We start from the raw sequence: 21,533 nt of genomic DNA on the forward strand, positions 1-21,533 counted from the left end.
ATTAGTCCATCATTTTTGATCTATAAATACAGGCAATTTCATATTGTTTGGCTTAATATAAAATAATAGGCAGCATACCAATAATTTCTATGTAAGAATCTGGAAAATATTTTAAAAACATTAAGAAAAATCATCTCACTCCCTGGAAACTACTGTTTCTATTATGGTGTATTTCCTTTCGGTTTGTGTTTATGTATGGGTGTGTATGTATATCTTTTTTTTTTTTCGCTAGGTTTTTCATTTACCATTATATAACATTTCCCCAGGTCTTTAAAAACATGATTTTTGTTTTATGCTCTACTCTATGCATAAGGATAAGGAACTACTTCTTTTCATTTTTGATATATTTTGCACACATAGTGTGAGCTTTCTCTGTTCATAAATAACTGAAAAAAATAGTAAAAAGAAAAAAGGATTTAGGAGTTCCTTGGTCCAGATATTAAAGAATGACATATTTTTTGTAATCATATTTTTGTAAGATTTTTTTTTCAATAAAATTGTAAAGTCAGTTTGTTTGTTTGTTTTTAACATTTATTCATTTTTGAGAGAGAGATAGAGAGTACGTGTGGGGGAGGGGTAGAGAGAGAGGGAGACACAGAATCCAAAGCAGGCTCCAGGCTCTGGGCTGCCAGCACAGAGTCTGATGTGGGTCTTGAACCCATGAGTGGTGAGATCATGACCTGAGCCGAAGTTGGATGCTTAACCAACTGAGTCACCCAGGCGCCCCATGTAAAGTCAGTCTGTTTTAACCATAATCTCTAGCCCTATTTCAACAGAGTGCCATTCTCAGACTAATTTAAATAACAAATGAAACTGGTAAAAGCACATTGATTAAATTTAATTAATTAAAACACATTAATATAAGGCTAGGAGAAACTTACAAAGTCATCCATCCAACTTTTTCATTCCTGGAAACAGAAAAGCCCGGACAACTAACAGCTAGCTACACAGCAGTTGTCTTCATACTCACACTTGGTGAAATATATTTATCATCTTCATCAACTCCTAAAGGAACAGCAATCAATTTTTGGAATGCCTTCTTCATTTTGTCTCGATCTCCAACAGCAAAGTAACTAAGAATTAGGTTGAAGCCTGCCCTCAGATTTGGTGCCATGCTCATTATGTGCTCAAATGAATTAATAGCATCTGAATATTGACCAGTTTTAATAAATGTAACAGCAATGTTCTGCATGACTTTAATCCTAAAGGGAAAGAAACATGGATGAGTTTAAAAGTCTAATATCTTTAGTACAGTAGTCAATATCCTTTTTTTTCCCCACTTTTGCTTAGTTTTGTTAAAACTTTCCTGAGGTTTAACCTACATATCATAAGTTCACTTGTTTTAAGTATACAATTCAGTGACTGCTGCTATAGATGCACAGCTGTGAATATTTTAAGTCGTCTCCATTACCCTAAAAAGAGAATCTGTGCCCATTAGCTGCCACTCCCCGTTCTCACTTCCTGCCCTAGGCAATCATTAACCTACTTTCTGTCTCTCTGGATTTGCCTTTTCTAGACATTGTATATAAATGGGGTCATATAATATATAGCATTTTATATCTGCCTTCTGTTTCAATGAGCATAATCTTTTGAAGGTTCTTCAAAAGTACTATAACATCTATCAGTACTCCATTCCTTTTATATTTCTAAATAGTATTCCATAATATGGATACACCACATTTTATATATCCACTGCCTACCTGACATTTGATTGTTTCCACTTTTGGTCTATTAGGAATAATGCTATGAACATTCACATACATTCCTTTGTAACAGCATGTTTTCGTTTCTCTTGGATATATACCTGGCAGTGGAATTACAGGTCCACTGGTAAATTTGTGTTTAACTCTTTAAGAAATTCTATACTTATTTTCCAAACTGGCGGTACCATTTTATATCCCCAGTGCATGAGGTTTCCAATTTCTCTACATCCTCTTCAATACTCATTATTGTCCGTCTTTTGAAGTTATAGCCATTAGAATGGATGTAATCCCATCTTATTTCTAACCACTCCTCAACATAATATCTCTATTTCAACTAAATTCATTTATTCGGATCAGATCATGAATACTGTTATTTCCTTGACTCTTTTCGATTTTCCCTTTGTCTGGAATACTGCCCTTTCTCTCTTTATCACTTAAGTAACCTGTCACAAGTACACCTTTTCCCACTGTTCTTGTTCTTAACAATCAGTCCCTTTTAACTTAGTTACTATAGAACCTCTTGATTATTGATAATTAAGTACTTGACATAAGCTATCCTACAATGCTCAAAGTCTTGGGCTCAAGTCTTTGTAAGACTTTTAACCTGTGTTAAAACTGCCTAAGGGCACTGTATCCTAGAAGTTAGATATTTCCCAACGATAATGATGCATTATTCAAAAACAAATAATCATTAAAGGTGGCATTTACAAATAAATTAACTTTCACCGAGGGACTGTACTAAGCCTAGGGTCAATTATAACCGGTAAATATCTTGGAAACCTTCTATGTTCTTAAGGGGATTACCAGACCATAAGGTAATTTACTCTTTCTGATCTTGAAATACGGTAGGAATAGAATATATCCCAGCTTCCTCCTCCTTTCCCTTCTTCTAAGATTCAAATGCAATCCCTTCCTTTCGCTATTTCATTCACAGTCTTCAGCAAGAATATATGGTGGTCTTAATTTCTAGCCTTTTAGAAATTAAGACATTCTAAAGTTTATTATGTTCTAAAGCACTGCTTTGATTTTGTGTTCAGTGACTTATTTGCTGCTAACGGCCTACTAGGTTACCCCCTATATAGGCCAATTAGCTTAGTTTTGTATCAATTGACTACATGTTACGTCTTTAACCTTTAACTTGTCATTACACAAAAGTGTGCAAGTCATCAGAAGGGGGATAGACCAAAATACTACAGATACAACGCCTCAAAATATTCAACCCGCTGACAATAGATCATTACAGTTATCTTGTTTCTGAAAACAGCACTTAAATTTCACCAACTCATCATTACGTAAACTTACCTCATGTCTTTATAGACGCTTGGAATTTGATCTAGTGCCATTCGGTAGAATTTAATGGCTTTGGAATAATTTCTTTGCTTTAAGTAAATATTTCCCATATTCACTTTCAATCTTCCTAATTAAAAAAATAATGAATATATAAAATATTCTATTTTCTTCATTTTTTCTCTATTTTAGATGACCTTAATTCATGTTCTTTGACGTTTTTCTCAAGTTATGAAGCTTCAGACACTACCTAAAATTCTCACTTTAAAATAGTTATACTATTTTCGTATACCTACACACCAATCTTCTGTGAGGAAATGGAACTTAAGACAGATGGAGCCTTGAAAATATGGCTAGAGAACAAGTGATTTACATTGTAAAACCGGAACTGTGTTATTTTGTAAAAAATGGGATTTTAAAATTAAACTCAATAATACCACACATACTTTAATGTACTAAAGAAAATGATATTCTGATAAATTTTAATACTACTACCAAAAAATTACACACATATGCTACTAAACTATAGTCTCTTGGGGATAAATTTATAAGTGAAAGCATGTTTGATGGGACTGCCCTGGCTCATTCTACTTGTGATGACAGAATATATTTTTTGTTTACTATTAGGCAATCTATCTCATACCAACTGTATTTCTTCATTTGTATTTATGTAGCTTTTCATATAAGTAGTATCTTTAAGTAGGACACTTCTTTATAAACACCAATTTGTTTAGAGCATAGATTATATAAGGAAACATAAAGCGGAGAAAGTAAATTAACACTACAAAAAACTATACTTGGGCCACCTGACTGGCTCAGTCAGTGCAGCACGGACTCCTGACCTCGAGGTGGTGAGTGTGAGCCCCATGTTAGGTGCAGAGATTACTTAAACAAACTTTAAAGAAAAAGAACTATTCTTATTGGGAAAACTGACTGTATACACCCACCTGCATTGCTAAACATCTTATTTTTCACTATAACTTGATATGTATTTAGTGCCTCAGCATACATTTCATTAGCTGAATATTGACTGGCCAAGTTGAAAAGAACCTAAGGAAAAAAACAATGCAAAAAGAAAAACAATGACCATTTTAGGCCCCTTTTGCCTATAATCTTTTCAGAGATTAACATCCTGTACCTAACAAAGCTAGATGCCTATATCAATATACTCCCCTAATGAGGAAATAAAGCATACAGAGAAATATCTTGCATTCCAAATGAATGAGAACATGAAGATAAGCATAGATGTCCTCCCACTGCACCTTAATTTCCTAAGTATTCTTTCTAATTTGGGTGGTATTTGCCAACCATCAGTCTCAGGAAGACCTACAAAGGACAAACATGTGTTGTTAATGTTGCTGGTAATAAAAGGAGCAAGCAAGGCAGCGAGCCAAATTTTCTTCGTAAATAAAAATTAAACATTATGTGGAAATATCTTAAACCTTTGATTGTGCATTTCTTTATATGTAAAACTGTAAAAAGCATTTCTCTATATGCAAAGTTATAATTTAAGTCACCAAGTTATATCAAATCCCACAGGTAAAAAGAAATCATTAGAAATTATTCCCTAATCTAAGGATTTCATGGAATCTAAAAATATTAGCTATCAGGAGCGAACCTCTAAAAATTCCTATTCAAAGTTTCATATGTCCTTTTTTCCATATGTTTGGCAGATGAACATTTTCCCCAGTAAAAGATACCCTTTTAAAACAGTGGTATAAACATCAAGGAAGTCTTTTAAGAATTAAAAAAATCTGGCAAGAATTTTCACTACCCTCACAGAACATTGTACTATTTGTCTAGTTGGAAGTTCTTAAGAATCATAGACCAAAAGTCCACATTAAAATCTCATTAAAGTAACCACACTAAGATACAGAGCATAAGTATTAGCAATCAGCCAGAAACAGAGTTATCGGGTGGTGAGTCTGTGGGTACTAAGTTACTAAAAACAACTAATTAAATAAATTTTAAAAAGATCTTTGCACAAAACAAACACAAGAGTGCCTCATGAACTTTATAAAGATTATTATTCATCTAATTCTGGGCACCTGAGGTCCAATAAGCTTTAAAGCACAGGAAAAAAAAAAACCCAAAGAGAAAAGGAAAAAGACTTTTGAAATTGACAAATCCTAGCCAAAATAACTTCACTCAATAGGTATTTCATACTTACTGAGTAAGTTAAATCCAAATTGATATTTTCTGGAGTGGTAACTTGTTCTCGTTGTCTCACCAAGACTCTCTCTTTTCTTCCTGCATCTTTTGCCTTTTCTAAGGCCTGAAACCAAGTTTACACTTCGTCAATCCCTTTAAGCATTTATTATGAGCACTTTATGCATTTGGGAGGTATGTGCATGAAACCTGGATTCCCAGGAGCCCCTGCTGTCCTCTTACAACAAACTCCCCCTTGAAAACCAAAGAACCCAGAGTATTTGCTTAAAGTGGAGCTCGTAGTAATAAAAATGTCATGTCTTTGCCTCTGCCCCCCAAAGAAGAGGAAGTATGACAGAGAGAAAATGGAGAATGTATTAGCCCCAAGTCAAGTTTCTTTATCACCATACCTCCCACCACCATTTAGATTTGACAATACCTATTTCCTTCTTTTCCCTCCCAATCCTGAATCTTTGGGTATTTTAATTCCTTCTCCTGCAGTAGAACCACTGCTACTCAATATTACAACAGATGCTTAGTTTGGCTTTTATATCCTGCTCAGAATGCCAAGAACCTTTTGTTAATTTCCCCTAGAAACTAAACACAGATTAACTCACCACAGGATTTTATCTTAGAGCTAGATAAAAAAGTACCAGTTCTATGAGCAATAAAAAAAAACAGCTTCTACACTGAATAATTCTAACGGTATTCATTAATCTAATAACTAAGTCACAGAAATTACATTTATATAGTATGACAAAGTAATGAGAACAAAGCAAATTAAGAGAAAATATTTAATTAAAAGACACACACACACACACACACACACACACACAGTTAGAACTCCGAAAAGCAAACTGATTTTGCAGCAGTTTACAAAGGAAAAAATATCTTAGGGTAGTGAGGCTTAAATAAGAAAGCAGCTCTTAGTACTGCATGTGGACCACGGTGGCTGTGACCTTCAGCAGGCTGAGTCTAATCCAATAGTCCATCAGGCTGCCAAATTCAATCAACTGGTCCATCAGAATTTTGTTTCCTACTGAAATGACCAATGTCACAAATTACAAAATTAATCAACTATTTTTGACATCAGAGTTTATGTATGAAGCAGTTGCCTATGTTTTCAAAATAACTGCTTCAGTGCAAACTGTAGGCCAGTCAATAGCAAAACAAACATGTTTATCTGTTCACAAGTATCCCCCACTTTTCAAAAGGCTGCCTAATGCCACTCTGCTCTAACAAAAGACCTACACTGGTCTGTTTCTGCTAACTAAAAGAAGCCTGAAGAGGATTTTTGCTCTTATGAAAAAAGGCGAGCAGTGAAATAGTGTGCAGCGCCTACCCCGCAGCACTACCTTAGAGGCAGTGCCCCCTCCGGCAGCAGAGTGGCCCCACCAAGCTCCTTTCAGAAAGCTACCCTGGGCATCTCAGCACCAAGCCACCAGAGGCCGACCTCTGTGAGCATCTGTGCTCCATCTTGATTTATGCTGGGCATCAGTTGGCAAGATGTGTCCTAAGGTATCAGGGAAGCCTAGGAGAGGTTACTTTTTGGGTCTGGGAATGCTAAAAAAATCTTCAATGTATATTAAAGGCAACTGTTTCTTTGATGCCATTTTGACTTAGGAAAGGTTTCGCTCTACATTTGGATAGCTGGGGGAAACCTGTACATGTCTTGTATTTGTGCATATATAAAAGTACACACACTTCATCATCCTGAGTCCTAGGAGTTTATGAACTTACCAATTTCAGGTCTCCACAACTGTTGGCAATACAGCTTTCTTCTACCAATTCATTTACTTTCTTCTCTAATTGTCTAATCTTTTCTTCTGGACTATTAAAGAAAAAGCAGGTGTACTTTGATTCAAACGCTAATAATATATACTAAAATTTAATTTACTTACAACATTTTCCATTTCGTGGTTTTATGAGAATAGGTCACAAATGAGATAAATGTATAAATGGCGCTGAAGAGCAAATGCACTGTTTAGTAATTATATAATTATTATACAATAACAGTAAAAATAACATATTTTAGTTAATAAAAATAAACACTCAGACAGTAATTAGTAATTTAACACTAAACCAAATGCTTTACCCTAATTATGTCATTCAATCCTCACAATAACAGTTGATATAAGTACTACCATTACTCTCATTTTACTGATAGGGAAACTAAGGTTTAATAAGTATTATGTCAAGGTCACACAGCTAGTTTACAGAGCTAGGATTTAAACCCAAATAAGGTAATTCAAAGACCCATGCGATAACATTATCATCCTTAAAAGAAAGTGGATCCTTTCTTTAGATGCTACGACAAATGAAAAGTATACCTTCAGGTGAGGAAAACTGAAGCCCCCATAAAAGAGACGATGATGGTGATGATGATTACTGACTACTACCAGTTGGGAATTCTAGAGAATATTTCGAACAATGTAAAGAAGTTTCAAACTCCTGATTCCATTGGAGCAAACCCAGTACTCCCAAATCATTTCAAAAATAACGTTAATGTCATTTTGCTACCACTTTCATCCAGCAAAATATCACAATACTCTGAATGCACATGAGTGCCTAAATAAAATTTTACTATGAATATTTCAGAATACACAGCAGTTCACTTACTTCTCTACAAATGGACTTTAAAAAAATACAGGAATAAATTTAATAGTATAGTTTTGTCTATAGAATCATATTCTTTGGTAGAATCTGACTATAAATTTAGTCGTTTAAGGGGCGCCTGGGTGGCTCAGTTGGTTAAGTGTCTGACCCTGGCTCAGGTTGTGATCTCAGAGTTCGTGAGTTTGAGGAATGTGTCAGGCTCTGTGTGACAGCTCAGAGCCTTGCGGCCTGCTTCAGATTCTGTGTGTCTCTCTCTCTCTCACTTTGCCCCTCCCCTCTGTCTCTCTCTCAGGAATAAATAAACACTAAAAAGATTAAAAATAAAAATAAACTTAGGGAGGATAAAAACTTTATTCATTTACTAAAACTCTACAAAATTCTGAGCAATGAGCTTAAGATGTGGTTTTATAAAGGTTACAACAAAGTACAGAATTCTATTATGTATTCTGAAACACCCTTGATAAATGTCTAATAAATGTTGCTTATAGACTATTAATATTAAACCAAACATATGAATATAAAAATTTAAAGTTAAAAATCCGTAAGAGAAGTTTACAAAGACACTAAAAGTAACGACTCTGTCCTATCACAGGCCAGGAAAATGAGCTCTGTACGCACACTGCTGGACACCTACTCACGCGGGGACCCGCCAGCAGCCTCGTCATTGCATTCGGGCTCTCAGCTAGTCCCTGGGGGTCTCGTTCTCCTACCCAGCGTTGGGTTCAGTCCTGCACGTGTGATGCACTTCTGACCAGTGAGAAATGAGGACAGGTTTACTTGGGGCAGGGGGCTTCTGGGAAGGTTTACTTTCCTTTTGAAAAGGGATCCAAGACTGGGGACTTCCTGACTCCAAGCACTCTTAACTATGTGGAGACTGAACTCTCGGGCCCTTGAGGCCTGACAGTGTGGGCGGGCTCTTGAACAAGGCCAAGGGAATCGCCCACGAGCTGAACCAGGCAAAATGCTACTGAGCAGTTAGATCAATCATCTCTTTAAGTGCCCTTCCTCCAGATTTCCTGTTATACAACAAATGTTATTGTATGTGTGTTTTTCTGATATGGATTCTGTTGGTGGCAACTGAAAGGATCCTAAATGACGTGCTATTTAAATAAACTAACACACTGTTATTAGTCGTTATTAACTAGGATACAAAGTGAACATATTTTCTATACAGGTTCCTTGTTAGTGAAAAAGAAATTGTTAATTTATACAACAGCCCACATACTGACTTCCAAAACTACAATTTAAAACCACAGAAGCAAAACAGTGTGGCGTTTCATCGCATGAGCTCTGGAAACAGCCTACTTCCAAATCTCAGTCCTACCGTTTATTAGTGTCACCACGTAAAGATCTCGGTGTTTACTTTCTCACTCATTGAACTAATGATAAAAACAGCTCAGTCTTCACTTACATATAGCACTTACATGGCACCTAACACATAGTGAATACTCAGGAAACACCGGCTTATGTTCCTATTTGTAAAAGGGATTTGTCAATGGTACTTTGATACCAGTAAACGCATACACCTGAATTTATACCACAGCCTCTGGCTACTCACACTAGCACAGAACAAAATACTGAAAAAATTAAATTTCTCAATATTGGTATGACTAGCTTCTTGTACGTTCCCTTAATTGTTTTCTCTGAAATATTTTTTCAAATTAAACATATATCCCATTATATTTTCAATTCCATTTGGCCTTCAAGGGAATCAATTTTGGTTCCCATAAAAATTAAACGTATCTTCCAGTCAAGTAATGTTATAATAAAACTGCATAGAACACACATGGCTATTTTCTTAGACTTGATTCTTGCGCTAGTTTCAAGAACCAGGGATGATGTTTTGACTACTATTCCACTGACATGATCTCTTTTTTGTTTTTGAGGATTCATAATTATTTTTAAAAAGTATTTATTTTAATCACCTGGTACTTATCACCCACAAGCACACTCCTTAATCCCCATCACCTATTTCTCCCATCCCTGCACCCTTCTCCCCTCTAGGAACCATCAATTTCTCTATAGGTAAAAGTCTGTTTCTTGATTTGTCTCTTTCTTTTTTTCCTTTGCTCATTTGTTTTCTGTCTTCCACATGTGAGTGAAATCATATGGTATTTGTCTTTCTCTGACTTATTTTGTTTAGTATTATACTCTCTAGCTTCACCAATGTCTTAGCAAATGGCAAGACTTCATTCTTTTTATGGCTGAATAATATTCCATCATACATATACATATATGTACGTATATACATATATAGTTACTTTAATATCTATCTATATCTTTTACTCATCAATCTATGGACACTTGGATTGCTTCCATAAAAATATGGAATATTTTTATTACATAAAAATATATGGAATAAATAATGCTACTATAGAAATTTATTTTTGTGTATGGTGTAAGAAAGTGGTCCTGTCTCATTCTTTTGTATGTGGCTGTACAGTTTTGCTGAAGAGACTATTTTCTTCCCCACTGGATAGTCTTTCCTGCTTTGTTGAAGATGAATTGACCATATAATGTGGTTTGTTTCTGGATATTCTGTTCTGTTCCACTGAACTATGGTGTCTATTTTTGTGCCAGTACCATACTGCTTTGATTACTACAGCTCTATAATATAACCAGAACTGTGAGGTCTCCAGCTCTGTTTTTCTTTCTCAAGATTGCTTTGGCTATTCAGAGTCTTTTCTGGTTCCATACAAATTTTAGGACTGTTTGTTCTAGTTCTGTGAAAAATGCTGTTGGTATTTTGATAGGGATTGCATTAAATGTGTAGATTACGTTGGATCATATAGACATTTTAACGATATTTGTTCTTCTAATCCATGAGCATGGGATGTCTTTCCATTTCTTTGTGTCATCTTCAGTTTCTTTCATGACTGTTTTATAGTTTTCAGAGGACCAGTCTTTGATCTCTTTACTTAGGTTTACTCGTAGGTATCTTATTTGGTGCAATTATAAGTGGGATTGTTTTCTTAATTTCTCTTTCTGCTGCTTCATTATGGGTGTATAGAAATGCAATAGATTTCTACACATTGATTTTCCATCCTGCAACTTTACTGAATTCATGTGGTGAAATGAGACCTGTCACCACAGCCACTGGAACGGACTCCGTGGCGGGAAGGTGTAGTTTGGGCAGGGGCTCGGGCTGGTCTTCTCGGGGAGGGGTCCCACCGCACTGGGACTGAGGCGGGCCTGACTGGGAAGGGCAGCCACTGGGGCACGTGGGTGCGTGGCTTGCTGGGAGCAAGTGAGGAGCGAGTGCCAGCGCGGCACCTGTTCCTGCAGGTTGCTCTGTGTTCATGCTGAGGGGCACGGAAGGGTCTCTCCATGAACTCTGCCTCTCAGGGCAGCTTCAAGACAGAGAATGACCTCCCTGTTGTGCGCCCTCTGTGCTCTTCAGATCGCATTTTCCATGCTGTCTGTCTGCGGGCTATTTGCCCCGCCGTTTCCTTTTTCTTTTTTTTAATTTTAGAGAGAAAGAGAGAGAAGACCGAGTAGGGGAGAGGGGCAGAAGGAGAGAGAAAAAAAGAGGGAGAGAGAGGGAGCGAGAGTGAGGGGGGAGGGGAGAGAGACAGAGAGAGAGAAACAGAGAGAGAGAGGGAATCTCAAGCAGGCTCTAGGCTCACTCAGCACAGGTGCCTGACAAAGGGCTTGGTCCCACAACCCTGGGATCGTGACCTGAGCCAAAATCAAGAGTGCGATACTCACCTGACTGAGGCCCCCAGGCGCCCCTGCCCTGCCTTTTCTTCGGGAGCAACCCCAATATCCTCTGGGCTCTTCCAGGGCCAAACAGCCTGAGCTTTAAAACTCTAGGCTTTATGCCTCAGTGGTTGCAAGAACTCACCATATTCAGGCCTTCTCAATTTCCAAACCAATTGTGTGGGAATTCATTCTCTCCGCGTGCTGGTCTGTCTCTCACCCTTCTCTGCAACCACGACCCCCTCCCACCACAGCAGCCATGGTCCTTTTCTCATCTCGGCCGCATTTCCATATTTCCTACCTTCTTCAGGGTGGCTTCTTCTCTGCCTTTAGTTGTGGTGTTTGTTCTGGCAGCCTTCAGGTCAATTTCTGGGGCATTTAGGATGATTTGATAGTTATTTATTTGTACTTGTGGGGTGAGGTGAGTCTAGGGTCCCCCCCACTCTGCCACTATCCACCTCTCCCTTGTTTCTTAAATTCCGCGTATGAGTGAAATCATATGATATTTATCTTTCTCTGATAGACTTCTTTCACTTAACAATACGCTCTCTAACTCCGTCCATGTCATTGGAAATGACGAGATTTCATTCTTTTTATGCCTGAGTAATAATCCATTGTATATGTATACATCTTCTTTATCCATTTATTGATCAGTAGACACTTGGGCTGCTTCCATATCTTGGCTATTAAAAACAACACTGCTATAAACATAGGGATGCTTCTGATAAGCACTTTTAAAATAACTGAGAATTATGTATTTGGAAAATAAAAATTAAAAATATGCAACAACAACAATAAAACAACAGCATAAGGATTTACATACCTATCTTCATTTTTGGCTTCCAAAGGAGGAGCAGGGCCCCTTGACTGACCAAGGGGGTCAAATGCAGAGCCTGAGACACAATTCAAGAGTTCATATTGAACTTGTGACACTGCACAGTTGAAGAAAACATAAAACCTTGCACAAGTTATTTAATTTACCTACTTATTAAATGGTTTATCTATTTATTAAATGGCCAGGACATTTATTATGGCTATATAAATATTTTATATATCAAGAAATTGGTAAGATTTCTTCTATACATAAAACTATGTAAATAAAATGTGAAAACGGAAATGAGTGAACTCTGTCAGTGCTCACTTCTCCCCCACAGTAATCTAGCCTATTGTGAACTCTGAATTCAGTCGTGTGTAATGACCTGCTAGTGGGTTTTTAGTTTTGTTGGTATAACATACATTAATTTTTGTCATAATTTCATTTTTAAATTATGAGTTAACTTACATCTTTAAACACTTGTCACCTACAATTTTTAAACTGAGCTCTAACTTAAACAAAATAACCTGTGCATTTTTCAGTTTTTAAAAACACTGCACATATTTGTAATGTACAATTCAGTACATTTTGACAAATCACACACCAGTATAACCACTATGCCAATTAAGATGCAGAACATTTTCATTACCCCTTTCCTTTCTTAATGGTGCCTAAAATAATGACATACCTTATAACCAATGGGATGTTAGGTTTAATGAAAATGGTAATTTTCATTTACACACAGAAAATAACAAAGTGAAAACATGTGAAAAAATCACCAGACGAGAACATATAACAAACCTCTTAAAGCTGCTTTGGTAAAACCAGCTGCTCTCACTGCTGTCATTGGTCTAGTAACTCCATCCTTGAGAGAAAAACAATCATTTAAAAAGTATTCTTAAATAAGATTTACCTCTTATTTTTAGTTCTGCACACAACACATACATTAATGTAGTCCTAATTTTTCACACAGTTTTAGTTGCTACCTGCTTATTCCTTACCTCTGCCTCCTCATAGGTCAGTCCTGTCTCCACCTTCCCCGTCCCCTATAAAACTTCAATCCCTTGCTTTAACTGGCCTTACTCCTAGTTTGAAAAGACAAATTCATGGATTTTTATGTAGGATCTTATATAAGTTATATAGGTCATTAACTGGCTACTCCTCCACTTTTATTGGTCTCCCATATGCCTATGAGAGAGATTTTAGGAATTGTTGTAAGTGACAGCACAGGAAAAATGGGACCCAGAGTTACCACACAAGCAAACTCTCCTTCCTCTGTCCACTCCCCAATGGGATTTCATTTGAGACCTATGTAAGTCCAAAGAGATCTTACCTCCAAAGATTTTGAATAGGCCAAACTTTAGCCCAAAATCAGGGTCATTATGGAAGAAATGCTTCCTTTAACATTTTTAAATAACATAGTAAAAAAAAGTTGGTAATAATATTCTAAGTGACAAGAGAGGCCCAAAATGAACAACCACATGACAGAGATACCTGAATAGCCCCTGTCACTGGTCTTCCCATCGATGATGCCAGGGATGTCTTGGACTAGTAAACAGAAAACTAAATTAAAATGGTTCCCAAAAAAATCTATATTTAATTTTATAAAAACCAAGTTATAAAAATTTTCTTCATAACTTTTTTTCTTCATTCTATTGGCAAGTAAACCTAATTTTTCCATTTATCACCTGAGGATGTAAGATTAAACAATAAAACTCTAAAACAAGCTTCAGTGAAGCACAACCCTCAGCTGGGAACACAACTACCCTCCATTGGTCTGCACGCCATGTGGTGGCTTCCGCGCTACAAACTCAGAGCTTGGAATGGGGACTTTCTGACCTCCAAAGCCTAAATTGTCTGGCTCTTCACAGAAAATATGTGCAGTCTCCTGTCTAAAACATCACCGAAAAATCAAATCTATGAGTAAAACATGCTTAGGCTGATTAACAAAAGCATGTTTCATTTGACACGCAGTTACATCATGTATATGACAATTCTCCTCATTCATCTAAAGGAATAGTATAAAGTCAAGTTTCCTGGACCTCTAGGTACTAAGGCCATTTTTCTGACCTTTAAGAAACATTATAATATGGACTAGGAAATGCTATTCCACCTCATTCTTCCATTTTTCTCCCATTCCCCTTTTATTTCACGTATGCTAACTTCCAAATTTTGGCAAGACCTAAAATTTTTCCTTTATGGATTTTTATATAGCATCTTTCCTCTGAAGATCTCAAATAAAAGCAAGACCCAAATATATGTCTCTGAAGGTTTTCTCAAATTTTCTTTTTTCCTGTATTAATTGATAGGTTTTAAAAAATTATAAACATCATTATTTATATATTTAACTCCACATAAAATATGAATGGAATACACAAGACTTGGTAATATTACACAGAAAATGAGAGGACGTCAATCAATAAACATAAGGTTTACAAATAGAAAATGATAATAAAATATTTTCTGATAAACTTCTAATCAAGATGACTAGAATGGCAAAAGCTATTAGTTGAATTAGATTTTCATAATGTTTGTAACTATCCAAAATGGAAAATATACCTGGGTCATAGACTGAAAGATAGCCAAAATTCTTTAGAACGGCCTAAAGTTAACTTATGGATGAGAAAAAGCACCTTAATATTTTTAGCTTAAGAAAACCTACCCCATATCCAGTAGCTACAGGTCTAGTAACTGCTGTGCTTGGTATTTTAGCAGTTATCTTGGGGAGGAAAAAAGACATAATTAATGGAATTCAGATTAAACTACACAATTGAAAACTAAAAAGGCAATGGGAAATACAGACTCATCAATAGGGAAGTGTTATATTTAGGACAACTTTCCTTCAATTTTCCTAAATATTAAGGGGCCCAGGTATTTTAAAGTATTGAGAAGAAGACATATTCTAGAATTCATTTTAAAGGAGAAAGGGGGTTTTAGAATGACCTGAGGTACCAACGAGAAACCTGGTTAGTATTCATGGTTGTCTCTAGCATTCATCATGCATACTTATTACTGCCGGCCACTAGGCCTAACAAAATACACACAGATTCTCTGCTTTCCTACTACCAGCTGTTTTTATGTGTATCTTTATGAACCTAAATTTTCTTATCTTTGAAATCAGGATACCCTGATCACAAAACTATAGCTGGAATCCAATAGGACCATGTAGGTTGAAATGTTCTATGCATGTTAATTGGGAAGCATATCTGTTTGAAGTATTTGATTAAAACATCGTTACTAGAATAGCTCTACTTCTGGCTATGATGGACTGCTCTTTTGAACAACTTTCCCAATAAGAACTGAAAAAGCGGGGGACAAAAATAGTTTTAGGAAAACTCAACTTGAATACGGTAGAAAACCAAGAAGTCAGTGAAAAATTTTAAGGTCCCAAGATAAGGAAAGGGGAAGGTTTGAGAGGTACTTCTGCATTTGAGCCTGCTCTTCTCCAAGAGGCATGGCTGGGCAGCTGCACACAGCTCTCTACAGACTTACAGGTCTGAAGGGATAAAACACAGAGCACCGGTAATCCTCCAGCTTTAGATTGTGACCTCAAAGGCTATACCCCACAAGTGAAAAGTAAATGAGAAGTATACTAGCCCTCATAAACACTGAAGTCCAATTAAGAATCATCTCAAACTTAATTGGATTAGGGTGAGCCAGGACTCCTAGTGTCTCTAGGGCCATAAGCAAAAGTAAATTCTCTAGTGAAAGATAAGATCACCTAGAGCTGTGCTATCCAATAGAACTTTTCTGCAGTAATGAAAATGTTCTATATCTGCCCTGTGTGATAAGACAGCTATTAGCCACATGTGGCTGTTGAGCATTTGAAATGTGTTTGGTGTAATAAGGATCTGAATCTTTATATTTTATTTTAAATAATTTAAATGTAAATAGCCACATGTAGCTAGTAGTCATCATACTGGACAGCTCAGACATATAGCCTCGAATTATCTGAAATTTTTCATTTACACTGCCTGACACTCTATCAAAAACAACCAGACAGGGGAGCCTGGCTGGCTGAGCCAGGAGACTAAGGGGTGTGAGTTTGGGTCCTGTGTTAGATATAGAGTTTACTTAAAAATAAATCTTAAAAACAACAATAGAAAACAACCAGACTTACAGGAGGCAAGACTACCTAACCAAAAGTCAAGAGAACAAAAGAACAGAAACTCAGAAATGGATACATATAATGGAAATGTCAGATACACACTTTAACATAACTATGCTCCTTAATATGATCAACGAAATTAAAAGACAAGACACAATTTCACCAGAGAATTGGAAACTATAAAATTACAGAACTGAAAAATTGCTGAAAATGTAAAATCCTGGCATTGTCTAGGAAGTAGTAAAATACTAAGTGATACTAGACTTTAATAATTTAAAGATAAGTAGGGGCGCCTGGGTGGCTTAGTCGGTTAAGCGTCCGACTTTCGCTTAGGTCATGATCTCGCAGTTCGTGGATTCGAGCCCCGAGTCAGGCTCTGTGCTGACTGCCAGCTCAGAGCCTGGAGCCTGCTTCAGTCTGTGACTCCCGCTCTCTCTGACCCTCCCCTGCTCACGCTGTCTCTCTCTCTCTCCTGGAAATAAATAAAACATTAAAAAATTTAAAAAAAAATAAATAAAGATAAGTAATGTAATTTTTAGGAAAACACTAAAAGAATGGTTAAAGAATGTAAATTCCCAAGATAACATTGGAGGGAAATGGAATAAGTAAGAAATGAGAGAAAATGATACATAAAAGAGGCAGGAAAAAAACCAAAAGCAAATAGTAACACAATAAATTAAAACCAAATCAGTAATTTCATTAAATCTAAATAGACTAAATACTTCACTAAAAGACTAAGATTCTCAGACTGCATCTCAAAAACAGAACTCAGTTACATTCTGCTAATGAGAAATACGTCTTAAATATATGGATGGAAAAGTTGGAAGCAAAGAGACAGGAAAGACATATCATGCAAATGCTAGACAAAAAAGAGCCTGAGTAGCCATATCAACATATTAATATCTGACAAAATAGACAAACAGCATTACTAGAGATAGGACATTTCAAAAACAATAAAAGGCTCAATTTACACTGAAAATATAATAATTCTAAATATTTTTCTCCAAATAAATAAAGCAAAACCCTAAAAAAAGAAATAAATCTACATAGTGTAAATTTTGACATCTTTCTAATAGAACTAGTAGCCTCCTCAACCCAAAAAGTCAGTAAAAATACAGACCTCTTAAGCAAAATCATGAACAAACTTGATCTGACAAATCTTAGAAAACACTGAAAAGAAAGGATATGGGTCTCAGCAATTTTTTCCATAAGAACAAACTGAAAAGGAAAGAGACCATTATTTTTTTAACTACTTACTAATGACTAAATCCATATTCTTATTTTTTTATTTTTAGCATAAGAATGATCTCTTCAGATAGAGTGGATAAAATACTGTCTCTTGCTTTATTTGCCTTACTCCCTTATCTGCAATGCCTTTCTTCCCATATCATAAGGTCAGTCTTAATTGTACATACCCTTCAATATTCAACTGTAAATTTAAATTCTAAGCATCTTTGTCTGATTATCCCAACTAGTGACAATCTCTTTGTGGTCCCATAACAACTTGCACTTTTTTTTTTTTTTTTTACAATACTTATTACATTATGCTTTGAACATATGTACCCATTTTATTTCCCTTCCTAAGATTATAAAGTCCTTTGGAACTAGCTAGAATTTTATCCCATGAGTAAGCTAGTATCTTTCACATAGAATTTATGTAATTTCTCCCTGTTTAACATAATAAGTAGAGTGTGATGGAAATACCATTCATTAGGAGGTCAAGAGGCTTAAGCTCTACCGCAGTTATGGACAGCTGTGAGACTCTAGCCTCTCTAGGCTTCAGTTTTCTTGCCTATAAGGATCTCTAAAGTCACTTCTAAACATCACTGAAAGGCCAGCATGGTAAAATTATCACCTGAAATCAGTAAACTGAAGAAACTGTTTGCTCATTTACTAAGTCATGGAATGGAGACTTATAAAGCAGCTACGGTAGGCAAAGAGAACACTGTATAAAACAGTCAGCTTCTTCAAAAAGCTTATAGTCTAGTCATTAGCTTGCTGAAAGAACTCACCATATGAGTTTTCTTTCTGTGATGAAAGTAACCTTAAGATTAAAACACTGATTGTGAAATGCGTAGTCAAGAATTAATTTTATCCAAAGAGAGGTCTGGCTTTGCTCTTGGGTGCTAGGGGTGACCTCTAAGCCCCTGGAATGTCCTGCCTGATATGTATGTCTTTGCCTAGGGGCTTTGGCGACCAGAAAACTGAACAATGTGATTTATGATAGGCGCTTTGGGACAACGTAACATCAGTTTTAACTTACAGATGTATTAGTCGAAACTTCCAGAAGGGGCTGGAGACTAAACATCAGCCATGCAAACAATATGTGATAGAGTCCCAGGAAAAACCTTGAATACCCAAGTTGTGAGTGGTCTTCCCTAGTCGGCAATATTCCTTCCGTAGATACTGTCATCATATACAGTGGCCAAGAGGAGTTAATGTCATGAAGGATTTCTTAGGAAAAGGATGACCAGATGTTCTATTATTAGACTCCCCAAATTCTTTCCTATATGTCTCTTTCCTTTGCAGATTTGAACTGTATCCTTCCCCTGTAGTAAATCATGAGTATAACAGCCTTCAATGAGTTCTGTGAGCCCTTTCAAAGAATAATTGGGGGCGCCTGGGTGGCTCAGTCGGTTAAGCATCTGACTTCGGCTCAGGTCATGATCTCGCGGTTTGTGAGTTCGAGCTCTGCGTCAGGCTCTGTGCTGAGAGCTCAGAGCCTGAAGCCTGTTTCCAATTCTGTGTCTCCCTCTCTCTCTGACCCGCCCCTGCTCACACTGTCCCTCTCTCTTTCAGAAATGAATAAAACATTAAAAAAAAAAAAGAATAATTGAATCTGAAGGTGGTTTTCGGAATCCCCTAAACTTGGAGTTGGTATCAGAAGTAAGAATAGTCTGGGGATGCCTGGGTGGCTCAGTCAGTTGAGCATCCAACTCCTGATTTCATCTCAGGTCATGATCTCACAATTCATGAGATCAAGCCCTGCTCGGGCTCTGTGCTGACAGTGGGGCGCCTGCTTGGGATTCTCTCTCTTCCTGTCTCTCTGCCCCTTCCTCGCCTGCACATGCTCTCTCTCTCAAAATAAATAAATAAACTTAAAAAAAAGAAGACATGAGAATAGTCTTATAGAGTACACAGCTCTCTGTGTTCTCTAACTGTAGAGTTGGTTAAACTCATTGCAGGGAACTACACTAAATTCACTTACATAAATGTGATGGGAAAGCTACTCACAAGATAATTTCCACTGTAAGCTGTTTAGTCCTAATCACTTATTTTTGCTAAATAATACACACGGCAGGGAGGAAAGAGAGAAAGTAATAAAGTGAAAGAAGATAAAAGCAAAAAGACACTTGATCTAAAGCAGAGGAGTTTATATATACCAGAGTTTCTCAACTTTGGCATCACTGACCTTTCCCCACATAATTTTTATGGGGAGGGGATACCCTGTGAATTGTATGATGTTTAGCAGCATCTCTGCCTGCTAGATGCCAGTGGCACTCCCCCAAGTTGTGACAACCAAAAATATCTCCAAGCCAAATGTACGTTGGGACAGTTGTTGGGGAGGATTGAGATCCACTGCTATACAGTAGTGAGCCAGTGGGGAAAAATAGTTAAAAAAAAAGAATACTAGACATAGAACATTAGGGATAGAACTTTCTGTTCTTTGCTATTTTACTTAGTGCCAACCTTGTTTATTTTCAACTACAAAAAAAAGCTTGACAGATTCCATGCATTGCAGAAGGCAGATGCCTATGCTTTGCATGACACACACAGAAATTTTAATAATACTATTGAAAAAAATACTCTAGCAATTTATGCATTGGTAAAACGTTAATTAACAGAAGGGCAGACAAAGAGACCAAGGAGATAGAATAAAAAGTGCAGGAAAAAAACCTTCCCGTTTATGGTCAAGTGAGTTTCCACAAAGGTACGAAGACCACATAATGGGGAAAGGTCAGCGTCTCCAACAAACGGTGCTGGGAAAGCTGGATTTCTACTTGCAGAAGAATGAAATTAGAGCCTAATCTTACACCGACACACAAAAAATTAACTCAAAAAGGATTAAAGGTCTAAGCATAAAACCTAAAGTTATAAAACTTCTAGAAAGCATAGCTGAAAAGTTTCATGACAGGGCAAAGATTTATTGGAAATGATGCCCAAAGCACAGGCAACAAAAGTGAAGATATAAAAATGGAGCTACATCAAAGTTAAAAACTTTTGTGCATCAAAGGACATAATCAACAGAGAGAAAAGGCAAACTACAAAATGGGAGACAATAATATATCTGATAAGGAGTAAATATCCAGAATATAGAAACACCTGCAACTCAACAACAAAAAATCAGATAACCCAGTTAAACAATGGGCAGAGGACTTGAACAGACATTTCCTCAAAGATGATATGCAAATGGCCAACAAGCCTACCGAAAGATACTCAACGTCACTAATCATGGGAGAAATGCAAGTCAAACTGAAGAATTACTACACGTCCATTAAAACTGCTACTGGCAAAGCGGTAGTGAGGATGTGGAGAAGCTGGAACCCTGATACAGTTAGCAGGACTGTAAATGGTGGAACTGTCATGCAAGCAGTATGGAGGCTCCTCGAAAAATTCACAACAGAATTGCCGCGGGATGCAGCACTCCCACCTCTGGGTATACATCCACAGAACTGAAAAAGGGTCTCAAAGAGACATGTGCATACCTATGTTCACAGCGGCACTGCTGGGAAGAGCCAAGAGGGAGGGGCACCCCACGGTTCGTGGAAACAGTATGATCTACATACGTAAGGTTATCAGCCAGCCTTAAAAAGGAGGGAAACCCCGTCACACGCTACAGCACAGATAAACCCTGAAGACATTATGCTGGGTGAACTAGGCCAGTCACAAAAAAGACAAAGACTGCACAATCCACTTACATGAAGCACCTAAGGTAGGAAGTTCATAAAGGCAGAAGGTAGAAAGGCAGTTCGGTTTCATGGGTCCGGAGTTTCCGTTGGGAAGATAAACGCTGCGGGAGCTGTGCTTCAGGAGGAGCGTACTGAGCCCTGCGTTTGAAACTGGGCCGGGTGGGGAGGGACTGGGGAGGACGGTGGAGGAGAGCGAGGGCGCGAGGCTCACCTTGTCCCAAAACACAACTAGATCACTGTCAAATCAC

At 37.1% G+C, this 21,533-nt stretch overlaps 1 protein-coding gene across 4 annotated transcripts in view; it reads right to left on the minus strand.

Annotated features, from left to right (window-relative positions):
• IFT88 (intraflagellar transport 88) overlaps window positions 1-21,313 on the minus strand; it is a 111,090-nt gene extending 89,777 nt beyond the window's left edge. For 2 of the 4 annotated variants that reach the window (XM_039255418.1, XM_039255407.1), the window contains exons 1-10: window positions 21,295-21,313; window positions 14,930-14,986; window positions 13,762-13,815; window positions 13,069-13,132; window positions 12,277-12,346; window positions 6,879-6,969; window positions 5,161-5,265; window positions 3,938-4,040; window positions 3,006-3,120; window positions 971-1,202 (exon numbers count right to left, since the gene is read on the minus strand). In XM_039255418.1, the coding sequence (XP_039111349.1) occupies window positions 971-1,202; window positions 3,006-3,120; window positions 3,938-4,040; window positions 5,161-5,265; window positions 6,879-6,969; window positions 12,277-12,346; window positions 13,069-13,132; window positions 13,762-13,791 (810 nt within the window). In that variant the 5' untranslated portion in view covers window positions 13,792-13,815; window positions 14,930-14,986; window positions 21,295-21,313. Of the gene's footprint in view, window positions 1-970; window positions 1,203-3,005; window positions 3,121-3,937; window positions 4,041-5,160; window positions 5,266-6,097; window positions 6,178-6,878; window positions 6,970-12,276; window positions 12,347-13,068; window positions 13,133-13,761; window positions 13,816-14,929; window positions 14,987-15,759; window positions 15,778-21,294 lie in introns of those variants that run through there. The other 2 variants (XM_039255432.1, XM_039255423.1) reach the window with 2 other exon arrangements.
• Window positions 21,314-21,533: the final 220 nt, after the last annotated feature.

The sequence above is a fragment of the Hyaena hyaena genome, unplaced genomic scaffold, assembly GCF_003009895.1.
Source record: "Hyaena hyaena isolate Hyena2069 unplaced genomic scaffold, ASM300989v1 scaffold_11, whole genome shotgun sequence".
Taxonomy (NCBI): domain Eukaryota; kingdom Metazoa; phylum Chordata; class Mammalia; order Carnivora; family Hyaenidae; genus Hyaena; species Hyaena hyaena.